Source organism: Caretta caretta, chromosome 1 (genome assembly GCF_965140235.1).
Source record: "Caretta caretta isolate rCarCar2 chromosome 1, rCarCar1.hap1, whole genome shotgun sequence".
In the NCBI taxonomy this organism is placed as follows: Eukaryota; Metazoa; Chordata; order Testudines; family Cheloniidae; genus Caretta; species Caretta caretta.
The window spans coordinates 33627515-33652757 of NC_134206.1; the positions used below are offsets into that span (position 1 = coordinate 33627515).

The following is a 25243-nucleotide window of genomic DNA, read 5'->3' on the forward strand; positions in this document are numbered from 1 at the left end:
GATTCTGCTCTTTAATCCCTCCCTCCCCTTTTCCTTCCCTTCCTTGCTTACTGAGAAAGCAACATTTCATTCAGAAGCCCTGGGGGCCCTGAAGAGCTGTTATGTGGTCAGCCCCCTAAGCATTTCCCTAAAAGCTGGCTCTACCTGATTCCTTACCATTTTGATCCCAAGTCCCCAAATTGTACATCAAACTAGAGAGCAAGTCTAGCTGTTCCTACTGCACTGACCAACCCAAACCCCAATTTATATGCTTGAGCACCACATAAACCTGGATCTGGTAAGCAGGTATCTAGTGGATCCTGCTATTTTTTGGCCCCACTCCCAATAATGTACTGCCAAAATAGAGAATGCAGGGGGCTGCTCCTACTTGACCCCTGATCTGGGGCTCAAGATGCCAAAGGTCCAGGTTTGGTCAGGGCTTGAACACTGGGCTGCAGGGGGAGCTGAAGTGTTTGGGGGCAGTTGTAATGAGTTTGCTCGTTCTCTCCTCATGCCATAGACCGCGGGTTGGATGGGGGCAGGATTCAGGCTGTGAGGGCGTCTCGAGATCGCCCTGGCGCGCAGCCCGGCAGAGGGAGGGGGCCGGCTCCGGGACCCGAGCGCCAGCCACACACTGGCAGCCCCGTTCGCGCATGCGCAGTAAGTCCGGCCGGGGACTTTCCCCAGCGCGGGGCCCCAGACTTTGTCTGACAGGATAGGCGGGGCGGGGGGCGGAGGTAGGAGTTTCCGCTAGGCGGGGATGGCGCCCTCGGCGGAACCCGGGCCGGCGGGCCGTGCTATATATAGCGTGTGACAGCGGCGCGGCAGTTGAGCACTGCGTGCGGTCCAGCCCTGGTGAGTATCGCCGCTGGGGGGCAATTCTGGCGCTCAGCAGTGGGGGCTGGGGACGGGCGGCTCGACCCTCAGCCGAGAGGCTGGGAGCGCGCGGACGCCGCGGTGGGTACGTGCCGGGGTGACCGCTGTGTGCGGGCGCTGCCTGCGTCGATGCAAATCTCGCGATAACGGGGAACGGCGTTCGCCCGCGAGGCGGGGCGCGTGCGGTGAGCGTTGCGGCGGTGGGCCCGCGGGAGGGCTGTGCGCGGGAGCTGCGGGCAGAGGGTGGGATTGAGCGGAGCAGGCCGGGGCCCGGCACGTCGTCCTCCGTCAACCGGCCGTGTGTGGCGGTGGGGAGGTCGCGCCAGCCCCGAGCGTGAGGTGAGGCCCTCAAAATGTGATGGGTTTTAAAAATAACTATTCGGGTTTGTCTGAGGTGACGTTTGGATTGCCCCCCCCCCCCCCCGCCCCGCTTGCAGGCTGCACCGAGGTCACCATGTCTCCAAGTTTCAGAGTAGCCGCCGTGTTAGTTTCAGAGTAGCCGCAAAAAGAACAGGAGGACTTGTGGCATCTTAGAGACTGACTAATTTATTAGAGTATAAGCTTTCGTGGGCTACAGCCCACTTCATCGGATGCATAGAATGGAACCTATAGTAAGATGATTTTTTTATATATATATATAAATTGGAAGTTGCAAACTGTGAGAGGCAAATTAGTTAAGATGAGCTATTATCCGCAGGAGAAAAAAACGTTTGTAGTGGTAATCAAGATGGCCCATTTAGACAGTTCACAAGCAGGTGTGAGGATACTTAACTTAGGGAAGGTTTCAGAGTAGCAGCCCTGTTAGTCTGTATTCGCAAAAAGAAAAGGAGGACTTGTGGCATCTTAGAGACTAACAAATTTATTTGAGCATTGAATAGTGGAATGAAACAATGGGTGTTACCATACACACTGTAAGGAGAGTGATCACTTAAGATGAGCTGTTACTGTTCCTGAGATGTTCTTGTCAATTACTGGAAACGGCCCACCTTGATTATCACTACAAAAGGTCTCCACCCCACCCCACCCCCCAATAGCTCATCTTAAGTGATCACTCTCCTTAGTGTGTATGGTAACACCCATTGTTTCATGTTCTCTGTGTATATAAATCTCTCCACTGTATTTTCCACTGAATGCATCCGATGAAGTGAGCTGTAGCTCACGAAAGCTTATGCTCAAATAAATTGGTTAGCCTCTAAGGTGCCACAAGTCTTCCTTTTCTTTTAACTTAGGGAAATAGATCCAAGCTGTCTGTGACCCTGAGGGCCAGGAACGGTTATTTTAAAAATGGAAGCTGAGGTTCTTATGTAACTGCTGGTCTTCAAGAGTAAATAGTATGAAACTTGGGATCAAGTTGTGATAACTGGCAACATTACTTCAGCCAACCAGGGGTATGGCTATGGCTAGGCTTGCCTAGTGTGGCTGGTGCTGCATGAAACTTGAGTTTAAGGAGGGTGGGTGGATGAATAAGTATGGGGTGACTGTGTGTGGGAGCTGGTGGTGAATTGTTTGCTCTGATTACCCCTTTCTTGCTTTAACTGAAAAGAAGGCTTAACATTTCAGAAACTGCAAGAGGGATTACAAATTAGTTTAAGCATACGGTTAATTTTAAGCTTTATGAAAAGCAAAAAGCTAGGTTATGGGAATATGCACATTTGAGATGCGCTTAACTTTACACACTGCAAGTAGGTCCCATTGAAGTAAATGAGACCATTCACTGTGGAAAGTTAAGCATGTGCGGTCATTGTAGGATATGATAGACTAATGTTTGTACAGTACAAACTGCAAAAAATCATAAATGCAAAAGCTGAGGTCTTTTCAGTGTAAGTAAAGCTATAATGGGCCCATTGAAGTACTAAGGTTAGTCAAGTCTAGAGATGACTGAGGAACTTAAGGGGGACTTAACCAAACTTGGTGAATGGACAAGATGTTGCTTGATGAAAGCAAAGTAATGCTTACTGGAGGGGAAAACTCAAATTATTTATGTACCGTCGAGTACCTTCCATTAAATTTATGATCTCAACTCATTTATATGCCATAATATAAATTGATGGTATGGCCTCATCTGGAATACTGTGTGCACCACTGGTCACCCCATCTCAAAGGGATACTACAGAAGTAGAGGGGATTCAGAGAGGGGCAGTGGGAATGATCAAGGGCCTGGAAAAATACATGAAGAGAGATTGACCCCCTGTAGACATGTCCTAAAATAAACAATCCCAGTCTTGTCACTCAGGAAAGTTAAGGCAAATCAACTGCAAGTGTGACGTCAATGCGCCTAAATTAAAGTGTGTGAAACCCCTATGTGATATTCTTCAACGAGGATTTGGTAACAGGGAACTAAGACCACTTCATTCCTGAATGAAAGCATCCACATGATGAATTAACCCACTTATGCACATTGTCTTCATACCTAACTTTCCTGATTGCTCCTGTGTGTGTAGGCATGCCCTTAGAAGGGAGATGAATAAGAAGTGATGTTGAAGTTAGACTGAGGCATCTGTTCTCTATTTCACAGCACAAGAACAAGGGAATATTTAAAAAAAAAATTGGTGGCAAATTGAAAATTGATTAAAGGAAATACTTTTTTTACTCAGTGTGTGATTAGACTGTGGAACTCACTGCCACAGCATACTATGGAGACCAAAAATTTAACATGATTCAAAGATTGGATGATTATATGGATTACAAGGATATCCGGAGTTAAAATAATAGTTAATGCTAAATGAAAAGATTTGGAAGAGATATAAAACCTCATGCTCTGGGCATAAACCAGCCTCCAAATATTAGAGATTAGGATTTGACCCTTATGAGAGGCGTACTGTCCCACATCTGTATACTGTGGGGTTTCATGTACTTCCTCTGAGGCATCTGGTGTTGGCAGCTATCAGAGACTGAATACTGGACTAGCTGGACCATAGTTCTGATCTAGTGTGGCAATTCCTGTTTTCCTAGAAGCAGTATTTAACACTTGAATTACTTGACTTCTTATTGTGTAACCTTGCAAAACTTTTTGTTGTTGCATTTAATATCCTTCATTAAGAAACTAGCCAGAGTTAGCATGACCATCTGAGGCACAACCAGAATTTTGCTGAAGTGGGAACCCAGATTAATAGTCTGGTTGCACTCATATTTGAATGGCGTTGCAGCCATGTGGTCCAAGTCAAAATGCCACTCACTCAAACTTGGCCCAGCTGCCCACTTGACACATGGAGTTGCAGTGCCACTAAAATTTGGCCTAGCTTCCCTGTCCCCTCCCATCATGTTGAAGGGGCAGCTGGGTTACTCCACCCAGCTATGATTAGGAGCTGGGGGGACAGGACAAAAGGGAGAAGAGAAGGCTGGTCTCCTGCTTCCCCCACTCACTGTGCCTAATGATCATTTAAATACCATGGTATCAATGAGCCATCACGAATCTGAAATGAGTGGAGAGTACTCTGCTGCTGCTGTTTGCTTGGAGACCCTTTCTGTAGGGGGTGTATGCCACCCTGGCAGCAGCATATTTGTGTTGACTGTATTTTCAATAGGAAGAAGTGTTGTGTGTATTTTAATGAAAGCGTGGAACACTTCAGAAAACTTGAAACACAGCAAAAAAAAAAAAAAAAAAGATTTGGTTGATTTCTATCCCCTGCTCTCACCTGGAATTTTTGGTTGTTTTTTGTGGGCTTGGGATTTTTCCTTTTGTCTAGAAGTCATTGGACAACTCCTGAGTTTAAACAAGTCCTTGTTTAACTTAAATTGGTTTAGGTTAATTGGTGCAACTTTTGTGTATGCTGTTCTATACCGGTTTAAACCTGGCTTGTATGTTTAGGTTGCACCTCTAGACTAAATCTATGTAAAATAACACTGTTAGTCATATCAGTACAACTTTGTATGTAGACCAGGCCACTAATCTATTGTCTGTATCTGCCAAATATTTGACAATTTGTGAAATGAAATCATTCACTTTTCCAAATTTTTCGGTACAGATTAACAAGGTGGGAATAGGATTTGATGTCAGTGTTTATGGAAGTGACCTTTATTAACTATCCTGAAACCTGCTGGCCAACAATTAAAAAAACTAGCTTTGAGATTCTAGTGTTCAACAGGTTTATAATTTGAGCAATACTGTAGGTGACAGCTACAACAAATACGCCTAATTTATCTTGTTTTATAAGAAAAATGTCTTTTTCTTCTTTACAGGTTTTGGCAGCACAAAGGAATTGGATGTTTCAGACTATAGATATCTAGAATTTCTTCTTGTGAACTACAAATCTCAGTATGGAGGCCTAAGCCCTTTAAAAGGGACTTCAGTCTGAAATCTGGGAGGTAGTTTTGTGCACAAATAAAGAAACTAAAGTTAACAAAATATATTTCTGTATTGACCAGTGTAAGTTCTGTTTGCTTTCTGAACATGGCCTACAGAGATCTTTTAATTAATCCATATAAAATACTAGACTATTCTGACATAAAGCCATATATTTGTATTAAATGTTATAAGAGTGCAATTGTACCCAAGCAACCTGGCTAAGTTTATGATGCCTAGTGTTGAAAGTGTCATGGAAGAAAACACACTGGGTCTGTTCCAAGTCAGTGGGTATATGTGACAAGTTGTCACTGCTATAGGCAAGAATCATTCTTTCCAGAACTATAGCTCTGCTATATGTAAGGCAGTTGAGTATAACCTTAAATTTTGTTTGTAGTGTCTTGCATATCTTTTGGTGAGGATTGCTAAAACAAAGGGTATTTTGTTTTGGCAGTCTAATGACATACAAATACACCTTCAGAAGTTTTGGGGCTGTTCTGTTTGTGCCTCTAAATGTCTCAGGTTAGAATTTCAACATAAGCATGCGAAACTCTTATCAAAACAATCTTTACAGATGTATAAAAGCTGCATTCGTATTGGCTATGTAGGATGAAATAAACACTTAATTTTATATTGGAGCATGATATTAAGATGCAGTGTCTTCAATTTTACCCATTTTAGTTTCTTTATTGGGGTGGATTTTGATCACCCTTACATGTTTTTCTGTACCTCTTCCACCCAACCCCCATCTGCACCAAAGTGCCATTCTCTGTAAGATGAGAAGTGTAGTATACTAAGGAAAATGTGATGTATTGTGACAGGAAAGTCCAGTTGACATCCTTTCTGTACCTCCTAGAGTGTTGAGGTTGTGTAACTTCTCCATTGATGAAGAATGATTAATCCATTGTGCAGATTAAAATAAAAGAAGGACTTCCCATATATATCAAGTCTGTTTATGAATCATAATTCATTCCTTTCACATGCATTCAGTGTTACAAACCAAAATGTTTCACTTTCAGGTCCTTACTTTTTTATATGGCCTGGGAGTTATTCAAAATCACCTCCATGCACAAAACTACCTCCCAGAGAAAGACTTGTCCCATTTGTCCATAATATTTCATTATGAACATAGTGGAAAGCAGCTCGTTCCTGGCTAATCTGATGAATAACAGCACTGTGTGTGAACTGAAGTACGATTTGTCATGTGAACTCTACCGAATGTCTACCTTTTCTACTTTCCCTCTCAACGTGCCAGTGTCTGAAAGGAGTCTTGCTCGAGCTGGGTTTTATTACACTGGTATGAAAGATAAAGTTAGATGCTTCAGTTGTGGCTTGATGTTGGATAACTGGAAACAAGGCGACAGTGCTCTGGAAAAACATAAACAGCTCTATCCTAGCTGCAGCTTTATTCAGAATTTGCTTTCAGTTAGTAATCTTGGATCATCCTCTCATTCAGCCTTTTCACCTCCAGCCACAATAAACAATTTTTCACAATCTTTGCATTCCATAACTGTTGCTCCGAGCTTGGAACAAATTGGCTTTTTCAGTGCTAATTTCTCCAGTTTTCCTCAAGCACCAGTAACTTCTAGGGCAGTTGAGGACCCATCGCGCCTGCGACTTAACTATTATAATCCTGCAATGAGCACAGAAGATGCTAGACTATGTACTTTTGAGACATGGCCCCTGACATTTCTATCACCAGCAGATGTGGCAAAAGCTGGATTTTACTATACTGGGCCAGGAGACAAAGTTGCTTGCTTTACCTGTGGGGGGCAACTAAGCAACTGGGAACCGAAGGATAATGCCATGTCAGAGCATCGGAGATACTTTCCTAACTGCCCTTTTGTGGAAAATAAAACTAGAGACCAACCAATATTCAGCATTTCTAACCAGAGCATGCAAACCCACATGGCTCGTGTTAAAACATTCATAAACTGGCCAACAAGAATTCCAGTTCGACCTGAACAACTTGCAAATGCTGGGTTTTATTATGTAGGTAAGGAAAGTTAGCCTATCTAATGTCTTCATTTATATTTATATATTAGAATTTGCTAAGCAATGGCTTGTGTGAACACTTGTTGAATACTTTGTAAACTTGCTTTTAAAGGTCGTAATGATGATGTCAAATGTTTTTGCTGTGATGGTGGATTAAGGTGTTGGGAGTCTGGAGATGATCCATGGATTGAGCATGCTAAATGGTTTCCAAGGTAACTATATTTAAAAAGCTCTAAGTGGAAGAATTAGGCCAGTGCAGAGCACTTTCAGACCTTCCCCTATAATTTTTACCTTGAAATTTCTAAGTGGGAGCAGAGTTAGGCCAATCTGAGTGCTTTTGAAATTGTCACTGTACAAGAGGTTTTTTCTGTTCCAGATGGAAAGAATTGAGTGAACATCTCTACTGCTGAATAATAAAATGTGATTACTTCCTAATGGGGAAATAATGATGCTAATAACTGGGGGAGATTTTCAAAGACGTCAGTAAGACACGTAACTGCTATTTGTACCTTTGAAAATCTCCCCTTACAGTAATGATTTTTAAATAGCTTTCATGAAGTTTCAGAACAGTACAGGAAAAATAGCTCTTCAAATTGGACAGTTTTGTATGCTAATCTTTGACACATCGTTTAATAGGTGATGGTAAACTAAGTTCAACATCCAACTTTTGCTTAGCTTCTTGTTCATCTACCCCATTAACTTTATCAGTGGAATTTTTATCTTGAGTAAAGTTTAAATTGCTTTACTAATGCAAAGTGTAGACTAATTTAAACCTTTAATTTTTTTATATCCATTTCATTGTGGGGTTTTGTTTTGTTTTTTAAATTAGACTAGTTTGTAGACACTGAGCGATTTGGTGCGGGCTGAGGAGTATTGGCTGAGTTTAAAAGCTGTTGAGGCTATACACTAAAAGGTATCCATTACTGAATGCTTTGGTATTGATGAGATCACATTTATATCTGATACATACAGGAATTAGGCCATATTAAGATGATTCAGCAAAGCATCCCTCTTCAGTAAGGATACTTAAGTGTGTGCTAAAGTTCCATTGAAGTCACTGGGACTTACTTAAAAGTTAAGCACATGATTATGTGTGTAAGTGCATCCCTGAATTGGGGTCTAACTGAGCACAGTATTGTAGGCTTCTTATTCTGCATGGCTCTTAACTAGTCATATATGAGAAACAAATATTGTAACTTGACAAACATTTATATTCTGTTAATATTTTAGATGCGAGTATCTGCTGCGAATAAAAGGGCGAGAGTTTGTCAATCAAATTCAGGCAAGATTCCCACATCTCCTTGAACAGGTAAACTAGAATTTTTATATAACTTTATGTACCATCTAATGCTGATATTAGCAACCAGAAAGTACATAACTTTTTTTCCATACCCACTTTCCAGTTGTTCTAAGTTTGACAGGTATGCGTTTTAAGTTTGATAGTTCATGAATGGACAGCTTTACATGAAAATGAGATGAATCAATTCTAATGGATGGTCTTCAAAACTGACTCTTTGCACAGCTTCCATGAGCAGTTTTTGTATTGTATGAGAATTTATATTGAAAATAGATCTGGTAGCATTGGGACTTGAGTATTTGAGGAGCACCACAGCCATTTACAGTCAAACCTTGTGACACTTGGTGTGAGGCAGTGAGAGCTCTAGACTTTGAATATTAAGAAGTGAAGTTCTGATTTCACAAGGCTTAGTGACTAATTCAGATTAGTAAATGCTAGTACGGAAACTGGTTCTGGGTGCCTCACTTGTGGGACTTTTTTTTATTTAAACTAAGCTGTTTGTAACAAGATATTTTTGCATAAACAAAAGGCATAGTGAATAACTTCATTTAGAAGAGAAGTTAGTGTTGGGGTAAATCCAGGCAGTTTATACCAATAAACATTTGCAATACGAATTGTTGTAAGACTTCTATAATCCTATCTACAAAGATAGTCACTTGGCTATCTGAGTTAAAATTCTTAATTGCAGGTCTTTGGGTGGGGTGTGGCTGGACAATGACTAGCACAATGGGGTCCTGGCCCATGATTAGGGCTCTTAAATGCTACAATAACTTCTTTATTTGTACCAAGTTCTTCCTTTAGTCTTTTGTGGAAAAGAATGCACTGGAATTATCAGTGTTGTATGCAAAGAGAAAAGATGCTGACTTTGGTTTTTTGTTGTGTTTGTTTTTTTACATGCTGTTCCTTTGCATTTCATAGCTCTTGTCAACTTCAGATACCCCTGTGGATGAAAGTGCCAATCCACCAAGTATGTACATTTTAGTTTTTCAAGCTACATAGTAATAAGACTTTCAGCACACATACAAACTTAATGTAAATATAAATAGAACTTTTGTATGGATGCTTTCCAAAATTCGCTTGCTAAGCAATTCATAGCATTTTAGAAAGCAGCAGCATTGGAATGCTTCCCAGCAAGTCAGTTTTTTTTTTCTTTTTGACAGTTGTATAGTGTACTTAAAATGTCAGTTAGGTGTCTGTGAAATTTTATACTACAATATTCCCTTCAAGTTTGTTAGAAGAAATTTCTCATCCCTTCATAATTTCCCCAATACTAGGGATTTGTATACATACTGTATATTGTTTCTGAAGAGTTTGCCTTTGCTTGTTCTCCAGCTGGACTCAGTGGGCTCATTGTTGGTCACACCAGCTTCTGCTAGAGTAACGCAGGCTATAGACCACCCTGATATCAGAGCTCGTTAGAGGGTGTTGTTATTACACAAGATACCTACAGCCCTACCCTGCTGGGGGCCTGCAGCTATGTCAGTACCTTCAAAAGTGGGTAGTCATATCCAGCTTGGGGACATACTGAAGTGCAGCCTTCCAGACAAGAGGCTGTAAAGCTGCTCTTCAGTGGAATACCCAAGTATGATGACAATGCTGCCTGACTTCTCTGGGGGTGAATTCCCCATAGTGGCAGTGGCCCCTGCTGATGCAGTGAGATGAGTCAGATTTCCAACTATTATGCTTAGTTAGCTAAGTGCCAGGAAAAGGATGACCAATAGTAGAACTGTAACCATTCTATTAACGCAGATGGGACTCAAGAACTTGGTATACTATATGAAAGGGAGGTATTTCCATAACTAACTTTTTACCATTCTTTTTCACTTCTAATCTAATGACGCTATTCAACAATGGAGTGACCTCTGGGTTTTCCCTGCTTTTGCTGCTTTAATTTGGATCTTTGTTACTGTAACACAGCTTTTCTTGTTTAAATCCAGTCTAATAAAATTCTAAACAAGAGTTCTAAATAAAAATATTTTGGTTTTAAAAAGTGAGGCCCATGTCATTAAATTTTTTTACCCCAAACCTCATTTATATGCCAAAGATGCTAAAAATATCTAAAGTTTTCAAATCTAAAGTATCTTCTATTTTTTTTCCCCCTCCCCTTTTTTTATGAATAGCTATTCATTCTGAACCTGGAGAAAGCCATTCAGAAGATGCAATCATGATGAACACCCCTGTGATTAAAGCAGCTTTGGAGATGGGATTTAGTAGAAGACTAATAAAGCAGACAGTTCAGAGTAAAATCTTAGCAACTGAGGAAAATTACAAGACCGTTAATGATCTTGTGTCTGATCTGCTTACTGCAGAAGATGAAAAGAGGGAAGAGGAGAAGGAGAGACAATCTGAAGAAGTGGCATCAGGTATGCATAAGGCACTAGTAATACACTTATCTTTGTTCCATTGTAATGTGTTTGCTTTTTGGTCTAATTCTGGGGACACTGGTATTCATGAGCTTTGGTAATGTGTGTGTGTGTGCTTTTTTTTTTTTTTAAAAAAGGTAAATATAAAGGATTAACGCTGTATCATCTGGATATCAGTGTGGAGTTTAGGCCTCAATCCTGGAATTGTCCTTACAGTGATGCATCCCATACTTCATTGGGGCTTGCTATGCTCTGAATCCACCTCCACAATACTCTGCAGCGTCAAGACCATATTTTTGTCCATATGCCTATATGCATTGATAGGTCCATCATATAAACCAAAGAACTGACTTCTCTATATAGTAAAACGTCTACCACATAGAAATGATTATAAATATAATTTTGGTCTCCTGAAGTTACTACTGGTCAGCTCTGTTTCTTCTGTGATTTCTCAGCAATAATAAAAACATGGAGATTAATGTACTAGAGATCAGATTTTTTTTTAATTGATATTCCTTAAAGTTAGATGTAGTTAAGTAAGCAGGGTCTGACAAAATTCACCCCTTGGGTGCTTCAGCTAATTCCTTATGCTAATCTTAAAACTATTAGTTCTCTTCAAGAGCTCATGGTGGACAGAGGAGCAAAGAAGAAAACTACTATGTTTGCCCACCTTAGGACCTGGGGAATTATAGACCGGTGGGCCTAACTTCAATACCTGGAAAGATACTGGAACAAGTTAAACAATCATTTTGTAAGCTCCTAGAGGATAATAGGGTGATAAGTAATAGTCAACATGGTTTTGTCAAGAACAAATCATGCCAAACCAACCTAATTTCCTTCTTTGGTAGGGTTATTGGCCCAGTGGCTTGGGGTGGGAGGGGTAGATATGGTAGATTTGGTTGGTTGGTTTTTAAAGTAAGGCTTTTGACACAATGCCATATGACATTCTTATCAGGAAACTAGGGAGATGTGGTCTAGGTTAGTGACTTTCAACCTTTGTTCATTTGTGGGCCCTTAAACTTCAAATGGGGGTACAGACCCCTTTGGAAATCCTAGATGTAATCTGTGGACCCCAGGGGTCTGCAGACCACAGGTTGAAAACCATTGCTCTAGGTGAAATGACTATAAGGCAGGTGGACTGGCTGAAAGACCATATTCAGCGTAGTTATCAGTGATTTGCTATCAAATTGAGAGGATGTATCTAGTGAGGTCCCACAGGGGTCAGTCCTGGGTCCAGTGCTAGTCAATATTTTCATCAATGACTTGGATAATGGACTGGAGAGTATACTTATAAAATTTGCAGGTGACACCAAGCTGGGAAGGATTGCAAGCACTTTTGGAGGATATTAGAAGTCAAAATGACCTTAACAGACTGGAGAACAGATCTAAAAATCTACAAAATGAAGTATAATAAAGACGTGTGCACTTAGGAAGGAAAAAGTGAAATTCCCAATTATGAAATGGGAAATAAGTAGCTAAGTAGAAAAACTGCAGAAAAGGATCTGGGGGTTAGAGGGTCACAGATTGAATGAGTCAACAATGTGGTGCAGTTGTGAAAAAGGCTAATAGAATTTTAGTTTTGTTTTTTTTTAAACTTGATTAATGAGGAAAGTCGGGAAACAATGTATAAGGTGGCCTCACTGCTCTGGAGGAGAAGGGGGACTGTGTAAAACTTCACAATACTCAAACTACTTATCTGCCTCTCATGTGATATGTGAGGTCTGTAGTAATTATTTAATAGTGTGTATTACTGATATGGAGTGGGAAGTGAAATGAAGAATGAAAAGAATCAAGGCATCTCTTATAATAGCACACATCAGTTCCTAGTAACAATGCAACTTAAAATCTTGTAACTTACTGAATTTTCCCCTTGAATTTAAGATGACCTGTCTTTAATCCGGAAGAATCGAATGGCTTTGTTTCAGCATTTGACATGTGTGCGTCCTATCCTGGAGAGTTTACTGTCAGCCAAAGCGATAACTGAACTTGAACGTGATGTTATTAAACAAAAAACACAAACGCCATTGCAAGCAAGGGAACTGATTGATACAATTTTAGTGAAAGGAAATGCAGCAGCCCACATATTCCGAAACTGCCTGCGAGAGTATGATCCTATGTTGTACAAAGATTTATTTGGTGAGTTTGACTGACAGATGTACTCCTTTTTTTTCCTTTTCCCCAAAAGATTGATAAATTGATTTTCTAAGTGTAACCATCTTTATTTTCTTGGTAATACAAATTTTGTATCCGCGCAGGGCTCTGTAGAGCTGCAGGGTTCTATCAGGAACCACAATGGTGAAAGCTGCAGCATGTCGGGCCGCCGCTCCTAGGAGCGAGCTTCTCCAGCGTGGCTGTACCTCCCCCAGCCTTACCCACTGGGGTGGGCACCAGCAGCTGTCCCTGATTGCACTAGTTTGTGCAAGTGGCTCACACGCTCCCAGACAAGAGTCCCTTTCATGCAGCGATCTGCCACTCCTGGGTTCTGCGAGCAGCAGCCTGACATTCTGCTGCTTTCACCACGGTGGTTCCTAGTAGAGCTCTGCAGATATAAATTTTGTATCCACACAGGGCTCTAGTAATACAGTCTGAGGTATAGTAGTAAACCAGTAGTTAAAAATTCTACTGGAATATAGATAATTCCAATGACTAAAATGTTCCTTTTTTGTCATTTTAGTTGAAAAAAACGTGAAGTATGTCCCCACAGAAGACACTTCAGGTACATTTTCAGTTTTATTCATTTGAGTGGTCTGGCCAATAACTGAGGTTCTCAAAACAAATTTTTCTCTGACACTGTCACGTTCTGGGGTGTAATCCAAACTAGTGAAGTGTTGTCATCCCCTGCCCTGTGACCTTGAGTGCCTCCGAATGCTTTGCTGTTGTAGCTCCTAACTTGTGCTGCTCATAAACAGCCTACCAGCATGCAAGTTACTGAGTGTGTATAGCTACAGTCCTGGTTTGGTGGCTCTGACTCCAGCAGCCTGTTAGCAACACTCCTGTCACACTTTGGCTTCCACCAGCCTTGGTTACTACTTGCAGAGTGACCTCAACACAATCTCAGTCCCAGATTTTCCACAAACTGTGTGTGCTGCATTGTGCAGCCCTTTCCTGGGCAGTTGAGATATTAAAGTTTCGTTGCCCCTGCAAAGGGTCAATATTTAACAGTTTGCTACTTTAACTAGTTACCAAATAGTTCAGTTTAAACAACACTGTTTTATTCTTTAATTCAAACTAAACCAAGTGTATTTAACTAAAGAGATCTTAAGGGACTACAACTATAAGGCATTAAAGTCAGAAATAGTTACAAGAGAAATAAAAATACTCACTTTCTAGTAGCTAAAACTTAACAAGCTAGACTGGATTCAAAGTAAAATCCTTACACATGATCCCAGCAACATGGCTGACCAAATTCTCAGGTCAGGGTCTCCCCCCACTAAAGTCAAAAGGGTGGTTCCTTTCTCTTAGAATGAGATTGGTGTGTTTTTTGTCCCTCACTTTTGTAGTTCAGTCACCCTTTGAATTGCATTTTCCTGAAGGTTACCCCTAGATAAAGTTCATTCCAGCTCTGAGATGGAGACCTGAGATCTCCTAGTGAAAACGGTTCCATGTTGTTGCTTGCTGAAATGCAGATAAGTTTGTTCCTGCACCCCTTCATTGTCAAATGACCATTCTTTGGCAGGTGTTTGTCCGTCAACTTTTACCTCTGGCACAAGGCATCAGCTTGTCCTTTGTCTATCAGAAACTGGTTTACCCCCTCCCCAGACTTATGTGGTAAACACATTTTAGTAATTGATTTCTGTAACTCCTAATATGCACTTCTGACATACATTACACGAGAATATTAATGATCAGTATGGTGTTCATTTTTAAATGATCTCACAAGGCATATTTTGTACAAAGATTATTCATACCCTGCACACTATTGTAATTACAGGGGCACTTTTGGTCACAGACACCTATTAGTTATATATGCTTTCTAAATCAAAATTAGGTATGAGGGACACATTCTGTTTGTAGTCAGTTAACGTAAACCACTTCCCTCGTGCTTGAGTACTGAAAATGGCTACCACCAACTACAGGATGTCCCAAGTGCAGTGTGCTTCTAAAATCCATACTGTATAATCACTTTGAGGCATAAACATTGGACAAACTCGAACTATAGCTTTCCATCTCTGCTGGCTACTCATTGCCTGCCTGTGCTTCCCACTTCTGTCTTGCCAGTCATTTCACTGTATCTCCCAACTTCCTGGCTTGGGAAAATGTACTTCCTTTTCTGTCTCTCCATCTATCTCTCTATGTAGTGATCTTATAGACTGGAAATACTGGGTGGCAGTCATACTGAATTTTTTTGCTTTCCCACCTCTAATCAGTTCTGCCATTTGAAGATCTCTTTGTGGTGTTAAGTTTGTTTGTTTGTTTTCTCTCTTGTTAGGGTTACCCATGGAAGAACAACTTAGAAGATTACAGGAGGAAAGAACCTGTAAAGTTTGCATGGACAAAGAAGTTTCTATTGTATTTATTCCATGTGGTCACTTAGTGGTGTGCAAAGAGTGTGCACCATCTCTAAGAAAATGCCCTATTTGCAGGGGGACAATAAAGGGTACCGTTCGTACATTTCTTTCATGAGGAGAGGAAACCTGCAAACTCCTGCTCCTGTGTATCCTAGTTGTGCTCGAGACTAACCCAGTGATTTGATAAGAATGGAAAACTATAGTAAAGAAGATAATGGATAAATTACTTGCCTAATGTGGCTTATGGGGTAATCGTGGACTGTTGTGTGACCATGCTAGACCTTAAGCTGCCAAAGATCTTTTTTTGAAACCTGTGTTAGTAATTAGTAAAAAATGATGGAAAAATAAGACCTATCATTTTTTTGGTGAAGTAACTTTTTCAGAAAGTCTTAATAAATGAGGAAGAGATCGCATAAACATGCCTTACCTTAATTTGAAAAGAAATCATTTACTAGTGAAACCTGTTTTAATACGTTTAATTTTAAAGCTGAATCTTAAATAACTAAAGCATTTTCATGAGACTTGCCTAGAAATGACACTTATAAGACTACAGGATCCTCTACTTCAGCTGTTCTGGTTGCATCCAGACTAAAAAAAGACTACAAAAAGACCTTATAAAAGTCTGACGTTCTGTTACTTGTGTATAATTGATATTTAATTACATGAAAACAGCATTAAAATGTTTTCAGTAAACTATTTTAGAAGTGAAAATTTTTATTTAATACAAAATGTTCCCAAAGTTAGCTTAAATTTTTGTATAGGTTGCAGTGACAATGGAGAAGTGTGTGTTAGCTGTATTAGTCTATACTGTGTGTGTTGCTGATTTTCCTCTTAGCACAGCCCTTTTTTAATAACACTTTTCCTAGCAAAATTAATCTGCTTTAGTTTCCTCCTTATTCAGAGTAGATAGGGTGACTGACTACTGCATTAGAGGTAGACAAATAATGCAGGTATTACACACACACACACACACACCCCATAATAGTGACCAGTGGAACTTAAGCAGAGGGAATATTGGTGAATGTATTGTGATTCACACTGCTCCTGGAACAAAGTGCCATCTGAGCAGCCTCCCATGAAAACAAAAGGGACATCCATTCAACTTCATCCCTTCTGTCTGCCTCTCCCTCATGAAGAAGAAAATGCTCCTAACAGAGGAGCAGCCCCTAGTACTCACTGCTGTGTTGGCCTTGGGAAGGAATCCAAGTCCTGGTGTAGGACTTGCACTCATGACCTTAGAAACCAGGTAGCTGGATAGTAGTGGTAGTAGCCTTTTAAGATGACGAAATCAGTTAAGGTAAGTAAAGGTTCTTCAAGATGTGTGGTCCCTATCTATATTCCACAGAGGACTATATGCATGTGCCTGGTGCCAGGGCTTTTGAAAGTAGTACTGTTGGGTAGTCCATGCATGCTCCCTTGTCCAGCCTTGTGGTCTTGCCCCAGGTGATAAAGGGTGCGTTGGGCTGCCAGCGTTTCCAGTTCCTTCTCTACCACAGAGCAGTAGAGGGGAAGGAGGGTGAGTTTGGAATACAGATAGGGATCACACATTCCCTAAGAACCTTCAGTTACAGGTAAGCAACCTCTTTTTTTCTTCGAGTGATGGTCCTTATTAGCCATCTTGGTCCCTATTCCAGGGAGGGTGATTAACATGCAGTACCTATGTGGGAGGATGGTGCAAGGAGACTGGAATGGAGGTCTGCTGCTCCAAACAAAGCATCTGTCATGGAATTATGAAAAAGGCGTGTACCAAACTCCACATGGCTGCCTTGCATATGTCTGCAAGGGCACATTGTGGAGTATGGCTGTAGTAGATGATTGTGCTCTCGTGGAATGGGCCCAAATCCCTTCTGGCAGGGATCATCCCGATAATTGATAAAAGTACATAATGTACTGAGATCCACTTGAAGATTATCTGGATTAAAATGATTTGTTCTTTCATTCTCTCTGCTATGGCAACAAAGCCTGGGAGATTTCTGAAAGGGCTTTGTTCTGTCAAGATAAAAAGCCAGTGCCCTTCAAACATCTGACTGAAGCCTTCTTTCCTCATTTGAGGTTTGGGGAAGAAGGTAGGTAAATGTATGGGTGGAATTGGGAAACCACCTTGGATAGGAACTTGGGGTGGAATTTGTTGTATTCTTGGGGCAGCAGTTTTAGGAAGAAATCATTTGAGACAGAGTTGTAAACCTTAAAAGCAGCCATTTAATACCACACACTGAAGTAACCAAAACCAGCCAAAACTGGCTCGGCTGTCCCCTAATAATCTAACTCAGTTGCCATAGCAGCAACAAGGGTCTATTACTTTGACAACCAAATACAAAACATATTCCTCCCTCCTTAATAAGAACATCCTCTAAATAAAACAAACACTAAACTAGATAGTTCCTGTGACTTGGTAGAACCACCATATGGAAGTAGGCATCTTGAAAGGTCCAGAGCAGCCAATCAGTCATTCTGGGACAAAGCAGGGATGATAGCTGACAGTGACCATGCAGAACCTCATGTATTTGATGAACTTGTTGAGTCTGTGGAGGTTGAGTATGAGCCCTCATCCCACCCTTGGATTTCTGTATCAGGAAATAACTGGAGTAGAACCCAAGACCACGGTGTTCTTGCAGAACCACCTCCTCCTTCTCCACCACTTCCAGTACTATCAGAGAACTGACCTGCTTGAAGAGTAGTATCTCATGAGAGGGGTCCCTGAAGAGGGATGAGGAGGGGGCATTCAGAGGAACTGGATGGCATAGCCCAATCTGACAGTGTCTAGGGCCCAGCTGTCAGACATCTTAGAAATCCATGCATTGTAAAAGCAAGCCAGCCTGTCCCCAAAGGAATAGGGAATGATGGAGGAAGAACAACAACTGGCTCAGTGCTGTGGTTCAGTGAGGCAAAATGAGCACTTAGTAGGCGTCAAAGGAGGGTGTGCCGAGTGGCTAGGCCCTGAGCTCAAGTGCTTCTTCCTGGGATAGTCGTGCTGTCTTGGGGGGATGGGGTGCTGTGGCTGAGCCCCATAATAGCGTATCTGTGCCGGTGACATATACACCCCCCAGAGACCATAAGGTAGCCCTCAAATCCTTGAAGGAATGGAGGGTTTCCTCATTCTTGTCTGAAAACATCGAATGGCAAGTCCTCAATAGCTTGCTGAGCATCCAGAGCAATCCATGAGTTTTGGAGCCAGCAAGTCCTCATAGTAATTGCCAGGGCCATCACCCTGGCCAAAGTGTATGCAATCTGCCCTGGATGCGGCAAAGACGTTTCTTCCACCAAGCAGCTCTCAGAGACAAATGAGTGGGTGGGTGAGATTCTGTGGCCTGCATTGTGAAGGAGGTCAGACTAGATGATCCTAATGGTCCCTTCTGACCTTAATATCTATGAATCTATAGAGAAGGTGGGTAGACTGCCTCCATTCCCAGCTAAACTCTGGGGATTTTTTGCCCCGTAACTGTGGGTTCGTCCTAGCTAAAGATCCAGCCATGGAGGAGGCCTTCCGCCTCCAGGCGGACTTCTGGTGGTGTTGCACCCGAAAGTGTCTTGGGAGCAGGCCTGACGATGGGCTCAGTGTTCATAGTGCGAATGGGTGAGAATGTATCCGCTCCATCCAGGCAGGGGGCTAGCTCAGCTGTCAGCAGTAATGGAGGGGGACAGTCAGGAACAGGTGACTCTTGATTTGGTGTCTTGCCAGAAGTGGTGAAGTCGGGTAGCTCAACTGAAGATGTGTCTGAGGACTGGTATGACCTGGCAACAGCTGATCTACATGTTGCCACCAAGTGAGATCCTCTGCAGTCCGGACTGTGTAGGAAATGGGTTCTGTTCGAGCGATGACAGTAGCAGGGACCCATTTAGCTCCAGAAGTATAATTCAGAGCCAAAACTGGCTGTCCTGGGCTAAAGGTTTGGTCTTTAGCTCTGGGTGCACACCTGATGACTTGATCTTGCTGCTGACGTTGCACAATTTGTCAGGGTTCAGAAGGTTTCAGCAGGTCAAAGCAAGTGCTCAGCTGTGGTTGTCCTGTCATTAGAAAGGCCGGCGATGCCTTGGTTGTAGCATGAGGTGTGTTTCTGTAGGCTAGTAAAAAGGTGTCCAGATGCTTTTGAATGGGTAATTGTCCCCTTGCTGATTTCAAAGCTTGTTTCATTGTCTGCACAAATCTTTCAGCTAATCCAGTGGTGGATGGATGATATGGTGCTTAAGTGATGTGGTGTATCCCATTTGCCTTCATAAAATTTTGAAACTCCTGAGAGACTAACTGTGGTCCGTTGTCACTCTCAAATTGTTCTGGCAGACCGAAATGACTAAAGAATCCTGTAGTTTTTGGATAGGGGTGCCCACTGGGGTGCATTTCTCACACCCTGACATGACATACAAGCTCTTACCTTCTCTTCAATAGCACTGTCCAATCCAGGCCACCAAAAATAGCGTTGTACGATTTCCTTCATGGTCACTATTCCACAGTGACCGGAATATAGCTGTTCTAACATCTGTGATCTCAGTGGTGGTGGGATAATGACATGACATGTCTCCCCCACAACAACCAACCAGATTGGATCGATAACTCCATCCTTCTGGACATTGTAAGTAACAAGGTCGGGTGAGACGGGAGAGGTTCGTCGAGATGTTCCATGCATCACCAGGTCCATAACTTGGGACAGTACTGGGTCAACGCAAATTGCCTTCTTTACCTGAGTAGCAGTGATGGGTGTATTCTCTACCTGTTCAAAGTAAAAGATTTCCTTCTGGGCAATATCTTGATGTTTGACTGGTAAAGGCAACCTTGAGAGACTATCTGCATCGCCATGCAGAGTGGATTTCCAGTATTTGATTTCATGTGTGTGCGCTGAAAGCAACAATGCCCAACGTTGCATTCGACTAGCAGCTATTGGGGGAATGCTTGTGTGGGGTACAAAAATTGAAGTCAGAGGTGGATGGTCTGTGAGAAGAGTAAATTTCCACCTGAACAGGTACTGATGAAACTTCTGAATTCTGAAATCTATTCCCAATGCCTCATGTTCAATCTGGGCATAGCTAGTTTCAGCTTTGCTTAGAGTGTGAAGCAAAAGCAATAGGTCTCCCTTCCCCCAAAGGCATAATGTGTGATATGACCGCTCCCACTCCATAAGGGGAGGCATCGCAGGCCAACTGTAGGGGTAAGGATGGACCAAAGTGCATCAGAACTTCAGAATTTAGCAATGCACCCTTAGCTTTGTTAAATGCAACATCACAGGCTTCAGTCCACTTCCAGGCCTTGTTCTGCCCAAGGAGTTCGTGAAGTGGTTTTAGCAGTATGGCTAACAGATGAACTTTCCATAATAGTTCAATAGTCCTAGAAACGAGCGAACCTGGCTAACATTTTGAGGAGGGGGAGCCTCCACAATAGCCTTAACTTTTGCAGGGGCTTTATGAAGACCCGTAGCATCAATGATGTGTCCCAAATATTAAACAGAGGGCTGGAAGAATTCACACTTGTCTTTGCGGACTCCTAGGCCATACTCTTCCAGTCTTTGTAGGGTAGTCTCTAAATTCTTTAGGTGATCCTCCTCATTCTTTCCAGTGACCAGGATGTCATCCAGATTGCACTGGACTCCTGGCAAGCCACACAAGATCTGGTCCATAGCCCTCTGGAACAGGGCAGGAGTAGATTTTATTCTAAAAAGTAGGCGACAGTATAAATAAAGCCCTTTATGCATCACAATAGTCAACAGCTCTTGGGACTTTTCATCAACATGCATCTGTAAATACGCTTCACTCAGATCAATCTTACTGAACTCTTGTCCCCCAGCCAGGTCCGCAAAGAGGTCATCGATGCGGGGAAGCGGGTATTGCTCTGCACACAACACCGGGTTGACAGTAACTTTAAAATCACCGCAAATCCAGAGGGAGCCATCTTTCTTCACTATTGGAATGATAGGAGTTGCCCATGGGCTATAGGTAACTGGTATTAGGACTCCATTGTGACCAGGCGCTCCAGGTCCGCTTCAACTTTCAGCCTGATGGCATATGGCACAGTTCTGGCTTTCAGATATTTTGGTTGACTGTCAAGTTTAATGTTCAATGTCACAATGATTCCCTTCATACTTCCCAGATCCTCTCCAAAAACAGCAGCATGTTTCCTTAGTTTTGCGGTCAGACTGGTTTCTTCTTTAGTTATTCGGTGCACTTCTGCCCAGTTCACCTGAATCTTCCGAAGCCAAGACCTACCTATTAAGACTGGGTAATTACCTTTCACCACAAACAGTGGCAATTTAGCAGCCTGTCCATTGAGCTCCACCTTAACATCAATAGTACCCAACATGGGCACAGCTTCTCTCGTATACGTCTTCAGAACAGTTTTTGTTGCCTTAAGCGGAAGATGCTGTAGCTTTTCTTTATACACAGTCTCGGAGACAAGTGAGACGGCTGCACCGGTGTCCAGTTCTATGCATATAGGTTTGCCGTCCAACAACCGGGTTACCCAGTATTCATGGGAGCCCACTGCCAAAGACAAAATGTGCAGTGGCACATCTTACGATGAGGTGTCTCCTTGGTCATCCTGGGTCTGCAGGTTTCCCTTTTTGGTTGGCCAGACCACAGGCCTCTTTCTTCTGTTTACAGGCACACTCAGTGTGTCCCTTGTTGACACACCAGGTCCTTACCCCAGCATTCTGATGCCTGGTGACCCGGCTTACCACAACGGTAACATTCTTGACTCTCCACAGTTTTTTGTGGGTAGATTCTTATGCACCCTAGGGGCTGCACCGATGTATTGCACCTCCTCTGTAGCCAGTGCCATGGAGACTGCAATATCAACTGCCTTCTTTAAGGTAAACTGAGCCTCTATCAATAGGCGCTTCTGTATAGCTTCACTGTGCAGGCCACACACTAACCTGTCGCGCAGGGCATCATTTAACATCTCCTTAAACTCAGTGTTCCACAAGCCTTTTCAAAGTTGCTGCAAATTGTACAACTGTTTCATTTTCTCTTTGGTCTCTTTTGTGGAACCTATATCTTTCAGCTTTTACTAGTGGTTTTGGAGAAAAATGGGACCCTAGGATTTCCACAATGTCATTGTAAGATTTGGTCTCAAGCTTAAGCTTAACAGGGTGTAAGTAAGACTGCTCCCTGCTACGCAGCTTAGCCCCTACAACACTTAAGAGTACTGGCACCTTCTTCTCTTCTGTAATGTCATTTGCAATAACAAAAAGCTCAAAACTCTCAGTATATACATGCTATTGCACTAGAGTCTCCTCAAAAAGTTCCAGCGGCCCTGTAAGTGTAGCCATGGTTTTAGTTTCAGGTTGCACAGTCAGTGCAAACAAGCCAGTTCTCACCGCCTTCCAACAGCAAAAAGGTTTTGTTTTTGTACCTTGACTTCTACTTCTACTTTCTGTTGCTGGGGCAGCACAAGAATCCTACCCACATCACCACTTTGTTGTATCCTTGGAGGCAGCAGTTTTAGGAAGAAATCACTTGAGACACAGAGAGCTGTAAACCTTAAAAGCAGCCATTTATTGTCACACGCTGAACTAACCAAAACCAGATAAAACTGGCTAGGCTATAATCTAACTCAGTTGCCATAGCAACAACAAAGTTCTATTACCATGACAACCAAATACACAACAGAATTGTTAAGGGACCTTGTCTCTATAGAAAGGGGGGGGTTAGCCATCATGGCCCCAATTTCACCAACCCTCCTAACCAATGTAATGGTGACAAGGAAGGCAACTTTCATGGAAAGGAGAGATAGTGAGCATGAGACCATAGGTCATCAGTGAGGTGAAGACTAAGTTAAGGTCAGTTGAATAGGAGGTTTATTTTTGAAGGAGGCAAAACTGCAGAGTTAACAGGTGGATAAAAATTGAATGACTATCCAGCAGTGGGTGGAAGGTGCTAATGGCAGCTGCATGCACCTCAGTGGAACTGAGGGTCAGCAATGCATCCTTCAGATTAAAGGAAACATTCAAGGAGTACCAGGATGTGCATGGCTTCAGGGACAAGGTTCTGTCTGGTAGCCTAGAAAGTGAAATGTTTTTACTTGGCTTGATATGAGCATCTTGTAAACGCTTTCCTGCTGTTTGAGGCCATCCTCTACTGTCGGAGACTATTCTTGCACTAGTGTAGGTGTCCATCCAATAATCAAGCTGTCAGGTGAAGAGAGTGTGGGGTTGGGGTACCTGAGTCCGCTGTTGTGTTGGGCCAGCACCTCTGGGAATGTTTTTGAAGCGTGATTCTGGGGGAAAGGGGGGTACTTCAACATGCAGAGGAGGAGCAGAATACAAGATTGGTGAGGCCAGAATGCGACTATGAGGATGGTTGTTGCCTTCTCCCATCTGATCGTGTGGATCACTCGAGGTAAGTGGGGGAGGGTGAAAGCATAACTTGTCCAGTCTGACCAATTGAGGATTAGGGCATCCCCGTATGATTGAGTTCCAGCTCCCCCCCTCAAACAATATTAGGGTGCATTTGGTATTGGTGTGGGATGCAAAAAGATCTGTCACTGAGGGTCCCCATTGGCCAAAATTGTCTGCAATTAGTCATGCAACTCCCATTCATGGTCAGTTGCAAAGTTTCTACTGAGAGCATAGGCAATCATGGGTTCTAGGTTCCTGGTAGGTAGGCTGCTGTCTAAAGAATATAGTGTGTGATGCACCATTCCCACCCATAGGTCTTGGGGTTTTGTTTATGTAGAAGATGGTGGTGGTGTCTGACATGAAAAACGTGTTGGTTTTGGATAGTTGCCAGGAAGGCCTGGTAAGCTTTTTGTACTGCCTGCAGTTCCAATATGTTTGTGCATCCTGGACTTATCTTGCTGTCTTAATTGAAGAAGAAATAAATGGGCTCAACAAGATCTGTGAAGAGCGTCTATAGACATAGGGTTATTCAGTGGCCAGCCCATAGGCTGGACAAGTTGACAAGGATGGGTCTGTGACTTAATGCATGCTGTACTGTTGATCTATAAACCCAGAACAGGACCCATAATTGTACAGCACCACACATACACTCCTTAACAAACCAGTTCTATGCAGATAGACAACATCAGTACATTGTAGGCATCTAAAATGCCAGTTGACCTTAAGTCCTATGAAGATGGGACCTTGAAGTGAGGTGTGGAATCAACTGTACTAGTATAGCTTAAACCACGGGTCTCAAAGTCCCGGCCTGAGGCCCATCTGCGTCCCGAGAACCTCCCCACTGTGGCCCACGGAGGAGAGATGCATGCAGCCATGCTGCTGGCTCTGTCTCCTGCAGGCGCTGCCCCCCACAGTTCCCATTGGTTGGGGGAGAGGGACAGAGATACCATCACTAGTTGGTGGGCAGTGTCAGCCATGGGGGCAGAGTCACTGTTTTCCACAATGAATATAAGCAAGTCAAAATACCAAACACAACTAGCTGATGCCCACCTTGGTGCAATCCTGAAGGTTTCAACTGCTCAGTCACTGAGGCCAAACATCAACAAACTGACAGACCTGAAGTGTTGCCAGGTGTCTGGTAAACACTAAAAACTCTCCGGCAGGCGAAGAATTGTATAAAGTTGTATGACAGTTTTATTATTTCTAAGAAATTCAAAATAAATACAATAGAAACATTTTCTTTTCTGAACACCATCTTCAGTGACTTTATTGGCCCGCTGGGAGGATTTGGGGACTGGCACTGACCCAAAAGTAAATTGAGCACGAGAGCGCTCGATTAAACTCAGCCGTGGCTAAACCAGGTTATAGTATTGTTTGGTTGCCTAACACAGAAACACGACTTCAAATGAGGCTGTTTACCTGGCCTAAAAGGAGATTTATAACCTGACTTTAGCTTTCTCATCCCTAGTTAAGTAGATGTATAAACCAATTTGACTACAACTGAGATTAAGCCATGGATAAATACATGGCTGCCTAACTTGGTGGGAGCTCAGCTTGGGCAAGTGGCCTGGAGCTGGGGCATTTTGGCCGGGGCTCCTCTGGCTGCGAGAGGGCTCAGAGCG

General features: G+C 42.6%; 1 protein-coding gene across 2 annotated transcripts; it reads left to right on the forward strand.

Annotated features, from left to right (window-relative positions):
* The first annotated feature begins 697 nt into the window (after nt 1–697).
* BIRC2 (baculoviral IAP repeat containing 2) lies at nt 698–15996 on the forward strand. Of its 2 annotated transcripts, none has more exons than XM_048843835.2 (9): nt 698–834; nt 5035–7133; nt 7245–7344; nt 8363–8441; nt 9348–9396; nt 10550–10792; nt 12674–12928; nt 13467–13508; nt 15222–15996. In XM_048843835.2, exons 2-9 carry the CDS (start codon nt 6260–6262, stop codon nt 15413–15415), a joined length of 1836 nt encoding a protein of 611 aa, XP_048699792.1. In that variant the 5' UTR covers nt 698–834; nt 5035–6259; the 3' UTR covers nt 15416–15996. The 2 variants fall into 2 exon arrangements, with proteins under 2 accessions (XP_048699792.1, XP_048699800.1); XM_048843843.2 differs by lacking the exon at nt 698–834 and adding an exon at nt 1065–1194.
* Nucleotides 15997–25243: the final 9247 nt, after the last annotated feature.

Coding starts and splice junctions, on each gene's coding strand:
- BIRC2 (XM_048843835.2), top strand. CDS start 6,260: ATGAACATAGTGGAAAGCAGCTCGTTCCTGGCTAATCTGATGAATAAC. Junction 7,134..7,244: donor TGCTGGGTTTTATTATGTAG/GTAAGGAAAGTT, acceptor TTGCTTTTAAAG/GTCGTAATGATGATGTCAAA. Junction 9,397..10,549: donor TGAAAGTGCCAATCCACCAA/GTATGTACATTT, acceptor TTTTATGAATAG/CTATTCATTCTGAACCTGGA.